The sequence below is a fragment of the Cupressus sempervirens genome, chromosome 5, assembly GCF_028749045.1.
Source record: "Cupressus sempervirens isolate cs-2001-9-10 chromosome 5, ASM2874904v1, whole genome shotgun sequence".
Classification (NCBI taxonomy): Eukaryota; Viridiplantae; Streptophyta; class Pinopsida; order Cupressales; family Cupressaceae; genus Cupressus; species Cupressus sempervirens.
In genome coordinates this window covers 145,358,389-145,364,466 of record NC_143122.1, presented here as the reverse complement: position 1 = coordinate 145,364,466, position 6,078 = coordinate 145,358,389, and the positions used below count along the sequence as shown (strand labels likewise).

Sequence of the window (6,078 nt, the reverse complement as noted above, 5' to 3'; positions counted from 1 at the left end):
TGGTGGCGCCGCTCTGCTTCCCCACCGTGTGGTGGTTCTGGCTGGTCCCCGGCTCCCCCCCCTGGGCAGGCTTCTGGCCAGTCTCTAGCTCCTCCCCTTGGACAGGCGCACTCTGGCAAATTTCTCCGATTGGCCTTGGCAATCTCTCCTCCGCCGCCAGACAAGAAGGATGCGGAAACTGCAACTACCCCAGATCCTGCAGATGCTGCTGACGGCTGGACTGTTCTTAGTTTGCCTCACAATCCCACTAATGCGTGGGGATTTATTGATAAAGATGATCCTCCTCCCTCTGTTGGTACTGCCTTAGCAGCTTGAGGTTGTTTATAATGTTTTTTTTTTATGAATAGTTTATAGTTTCTGGCTGTGGCCATATTGTTTATTCTGGCTTTGACCGATTGAATTCATTCGTGAGGTGATCTGTATCCCCTGGCCCTTTTTTGTGAATTGTAATCTTAGTAAATTTATTAATTGAAAAGGACTATTCATCAAAAAAAAAAAAAAAATTAAAAATAATAAGAGAACTTTGATAAATTAAATATTCAGGAGTTTATGATCATGTGAATCAAGACAGGAGGATTTGCATACAAATGTAAGAGAAGATAAGTAGAAACAGTGATGCGCAAATCAAGAAAGCTATTTACAAACATAATAACCAAAATAAAGTCATCGACAAACCCTCTTCAAAACACACACAAAGCATAATATAGTCATCGACGAAGACTTTTGACAATTATGAATTAATGGTAACAGCAATGTCTATGAAAGCTCTTCTAAAATATAATAACCAAAATAAGGTACAGCTGTTAAATAATTAATAATATTACAATTTTCAAATGTATAATGATAATATCTTGACAGAAATACCTTGTAAAGCAGCTTAGACAATACACTTTCAACCTTGGTTTGCGTAACACACTACCATCTCTAACCAAGCCCACCGAGTCATATTATTCTAGATATTAGTTTCACATGCGTTATGCAGATTAACTTCTTAAACAAATCAAAACAAAATGTAGTCTCTTAAGAACAAAGTTTCTTCTTATAAACTGTAATGTTAAGATCTATACAATCCTGACTCAGAGTACATCATGATAACACGATCTAGAGCTATTGGGTTATATTTATAACTAACTCTAGGAGCTTTTGAACATCTTCCAGATCATTCATACCCTCTGTATTGATGAAAAAAGGGGAACCACATCCTTCCATGATGCCTCAATAGTTGCAGAGCAACAACTGTTCAATAAAACTATGGACAAAACCAACTTGTCCTAAGCATTGGCAAGAAAGATTATAGGCATACCATATATAGCAACAAAATTCATGCAACCTAACTATTTCATTTTCACCATACCTGATTTAGAAATATCCAAGATGACATCAAATCTTAACAAAATTCCGGGCTGGGCTCTAAATTCAAATCGAAAATCTTCACGCTCATGCACTTTTCACTTCGAATATCATCCTCCACATATACTCCACATCTGTTTGTATTCTTTTTAGCACAACAATTCCTATCCCTTTCAGCTGTTGAGGGCAAGTTAAAAAAGTCCTCCAGTTGGAAAACAGGCTTCCATGGGGATTTCACAATTCCTGCAGAAATTGAATGCATTCTCTTCTTCCTCACAAATCTGTTCAGAGCATGAATTCTTTGCACAACAGCGAAAAACTCTTCTGCTTCATCTGTTTTCTGAAGCTTGCTCTCCTTATCCATGGCGACTTCTGGATCTTCATAAATTTGATAACAGTGCAACTTATTAGTTGGGCCTTTTGAATCCATTCTAATTGCCACCGGAGCGTTTAAGTGAATGGGTAGATAGAGATTAGACTCAGTGTCTGATATAACAGAAAAGACTCAACATAAAATATCATCACACACTACGTCACATGTGGTCTTGTGCTTAAAAACCATCAGACAGACATAAAGTTATATTCCCGCTGTTAGTATTCTGCATAACTAGGTTTCAAAGACAGATTCCCATCTTTATCGAAAAGAACAATTGAAACCAGAAAGCTTTATCAAAGAAAATCCACAAACCAGCCTCTGTATTCTTGTCGGTGAGAATCTGTTCACTAAATTAGCAAAAATCAAATTGCGAAAATTAGGGTGGAAAGAAAAATGAGAAAAAGTGATTAATACTGTTCGCTGCTTTCCCAATTAGTTAGGCAACAAAAATCCTTTCCTGTGCGATGGTCAAAATTGGTAAGCAGCTTTCCTCTCTCGCCAACGAATGCGTCTTTGTGCTTTATTCATTGGCTATCGTAAAAATAAAGAAAAGCAAGAGCTCCATACCAAGCAGGCCTGGAATTTGACCGTCACCTCTGCTTGTATATGATTTTTTTATGACAGCTAGAATTTTTTTATGCCTTTCATTCTAAGTTTTGATAAAAAAATTGATTGTCAATTTTCATTTTAATTTTAAATATTCTATAAATTAAAAAATAATAATAGTAATTAGTAATATTTGCAAAACTCTCAATGAATAACTTGTAATTATAAATTAATACTATATACAATATCATAAAAGAAGCAGGTTTCTAAGTTTATTATATTGTATTTCGATAAGATTATAAATTAATATAAATATGCATTCACCAAAATAGAAGCATAACTAAACAGAAACAAAAAAATAGAAACATCTATAATATAAAATAATATATATTTATCATACATATATATTATATAAATTATGAAATCACATTTATGTATAATATTAAACATAATACTAAATTACCTATAACAAATATTGATGGTTTAGTAATAGATTTAGTTGTCATATTGACAGTTCTCTAAAAAAATAGGCTATCAAACCATATACGATTAAAAAGTGCAAAACGACCAATACAACCATCAAATTCTAGGCCTAATACCAAGTTCCAACACCAAGAACCAGCTCTCTATTTAATAGTAAATTTAAAATCACATGATAGTTATTTATTTAAATATTGAAAAGAAGAACCATTTTGATATCTTTATAGTAAATCATATATATATATATTTTATTATAATTTTTCTAAACATAAATGAATCTGTTAATAATTTGCAATATTTGGCAGTCTTTCAGCATTGAAGGAATTTATCATGCATGATGATGAGACTTTCCATTTGATGTACATTACAGGAGACTTTTCAGTTCATGTATAGGAGCAGTTGCATGATTTGTATAATTGAATAAAGGGAAAAGAATAAGTACTTTGGTAAATTTTATTTAGATTTATAATTAGATTAGGTTTTAAATTTAAGAATATGTTTAATTAGTGTTAGAGTTAAGTTTGGATAAGATTGGAGTTAGGATTATGATTAAAATGTATCTTAAATTTTCAATATCATGTAGGATTAGAGCTATGGTAGACAAAAATTTCTCATAATTAATGCCAATAGGCATTCTACAATGGCGGAATGGGGGAATGGGATGGTGTGAGCATGTTAATGTTAGCTTTTATTCTTTTAAGTTAAATTTGACAATCATCTACATGTCAAAAGTTTAAATCTTATTATAAATAGAATATAATTTTTAAAATAATTTAATAAATACCACATAAAATATCTGTTTAAATTATAATATTTAGAGATATAAATCATTATTTTTTTAAGAAAATAAAATTAAAAGGTTAAGTTAGTAAAAAACTTAATAAGTGGAGATAAAAGAAATATAAATAATTTTAGATGTAGTAAATTAAATTATAATTATTTTGTAATTACGCCGAGAGGCGTTCTATACAATGGCAGCACAAATGCCCAGCACGGGAATATGCCAAGATTCTTTGTCAATAAAAAAGAATTGGGAGCAGTTACAAACTTCCAAATTAAATATTAAAAAAGAATTTCCGAAATAATAGCTGGCCGAAATAATAGGCTCGAAAAAGTAGGGCCCGAAAAAGTAGGACCCGAAAAAATAGGTCCCGAAAAAATAGGGGCGAAATAATCTCAATATGATTTTTTTTTTTGTTAAATATAATTTTGCATGCACATTCATGCTTATTTTTTGCGGGGAGTGGGGGAATTTGAAACAAATTCGTGGAATGTGAAGAGACATCTGTTGGGGGATATGAGGAGCCTCTCAGAAGTTATAAAACCAAGGCTCCTCATTTTATTTTCATTTTATGTTTTTGCAGGAAGGAAGAGGTGGAGGTTATTGGAGGATTAGATTGGAGTTTTTGAATAGGAGTAAATTGAAGTTTTGGAGTAACATTTTTGCAGGTGAGATTTCTATTTTTTATTTACATTTTCATTTAGATTTAGATGTAGATGTAAATTGAAATTCAAAATTAGTTATAATATTCTACTTTGATTTAGATTTCAATTTTAATTAATTTCAATTTGGTTGGCTCTCCTCCACAACAAACAGTGTATTGTGTATTTAATGGGTGCATTGGAATGCAGATTATCAGCCTAATGGCCAATCTCCAGTTTCCTCCACAAGCAAACCAATCTCTGGAAAGATCCCTCTTCCGAACTGAAAGGATGTGGCAGATTTCTTTCCTCCTCGGCCTCTGAAAACAGAGGAAATTCCCAATATAGTTACTGATTTTCGAAATGCCGCCAGGAATGCAATAGATGCAGGTATGTTTTTTTATTCTAATCTATCTTGGTTTGAAGAAGAGAATGTTCCTTTTGTTGACATAATTAGTCCTTTTACGAACAAGGTTTGATGGTGTTGAGATCCATGGGGCGCATGGGTACCTTGTGGACCAGTTCATGAAGGATAGCGTGAATGATCGAACAGATGGCTATGGCGAAACATTGAAGAATCGTTGCAGATTTGCACTTGAAGTTGTGGAAGCAGTGGTGGAGGAAATCGGAGCAGAGCATGTGGGAATTCGGCTTTCTCCATTTTCGGATCATGCAGAAGCGTATGACTCAAATCCAGAGGCACTGGGACTTCACATGGCGGAGGCTCTGAATAAATATAAGATATTGTACGCTCATTTCTTTGAGCCCAAGATTGATAATTCGCAGACGACAATAGCGAGTGAAAAGAGCCTAGTTCCCATAAGAACAGCATTCAAGGGAACATTTTTGGCTACAGGGGGTTATGATCGGGATGATGGTAACGAAGCCATTTGCAGTGGCAAGGCAGATTTGATTGCTTATGGCTGACTATTCTTGGTAACTGATATTTCTATTGTATATTCTCATGCCCAGCACGGGAAGTTTTAATCTATACAGTTTATTTTGTGCATTTAGTGCACAAAATAAAGAATGCATATGCAATCAATTTTTTTATCAATCTTTATGATAGCTTTTTTTTTTAAATAGAAAATAGAAATTATTCTTTTATGTATGTAGAAAAAAATTAGAAAGATTTTATGTATGTAAAAAATTAAAAGAATTCTATATACATCTAGATTTTTTGAAAAGAATTCTATTTACATCTAGATATTTTGATTCAAATAACCATAATGTAAAAACAAAATATAAAATAGAAATGTTAATATATGTATGTAGAAAAAATTAGAAAGATTGCATGCATCTAAAAAAATTCTATTTACATCTAGATTTTTTTAGAATGGAAAAAAATGGATAATAGAAATATCAGTTGCATGTTTGTAGAAATAAATTAGAAAAACATGTATCTAGAAATTAAAAAGATTCTATATGTGTCTAATTTTTAGATTTTACTTTATTCTAAACTAATTATTGATGGAAATATATTTTAAAAATATTTATGTAGTTTAAAGTTTAGATTTTAATTAATTTGTATGCAAATAGGAAAAAGAATAAATATTTTATATATATGTAGATTAATTTCTATTTTTAAAATTTACAAGTAAATGAGTACTTTATTCATTTAAAGTAAACAAGTTTTTAAGTAATATATTTTTATTTTAGAAATATATTAATCATAATGTTCATTTATTATTACTTATTTAATATACTTACTCTCAAATCTAAGACAATAGAAATGATATTTTATTAACTTTGAAATAGGGAAGTGTTAAGCAAGTTTGTTTACAAAAATACCAAAAATATATTTGGTCTTTGATCAAATTGGAGTTAATATTAGAAATATAAATATGATCATTAACAATTAAGCTAAATTCAGTTCAAAACAATAATATTATTTAAATTTAAAT

The 6,078-nt window shown here is 31.3% G+C and overlaps 1 protein-coding gene and 1 pseudogene across 2 annotated transcripts; one reads left to right on the top strand and one right to left on the bottom strand.

Moving 5' to 3' along the window:
• Positions 1-1,013: 1,013 nt before the first annotated feature.
• LOC149554902 (uncharacterized) lies at positions 1,014-1,960 on the bottom strand. 2 transcript variants are annotated; one of them, XM_089833539.1, is made up of 2 exons: positions 1,355-1,960; positions 1,014-1,249 (listed from the first exon to the last, which is right to left on the bottom strand). In XM_089833539.1, the coding sequence occupies exon 1, from the start codon at positions 1,778-1,780 to the stop codon at positions 1,388-1,390; it is 393 nt and encodes a 130-aa protein (XP_089689665.1). In that variant the 5' UTR covers positions 1,781-1,960; the 3' UTR covers positions 1,014-1,249; positions 1,355-1,387. The 2 variants fall into 2 exon arrangements, with proteins under 2 accessions (XP_089689665.1, XP_089689664.1); XM_089833538.1 differs by having other exon boundaries at positions 1,014-1,236.
• Positions 1,961-2,231: 271 nt separating this feature from the next.
• Positions 2,232-5,101, top strand: LOC149554901 (putative 12-oxophytodienoate reductase 11 pseudogene; annotated as a pseudogene).
• The last annotated feature ends 977 nt before the right edge of the window (positions 5,102-6,078 follow it).

Bases quoted from the DNA above. Each gene is read 5' to 3' on its own strand.
- LOC149554902 (XM_089833539.1), bottom strand. From the start codon at position 1,780: ATGGATTCAAAAGGCCCAACTAATAAGTTGCACTGTTATCAAATTTAT.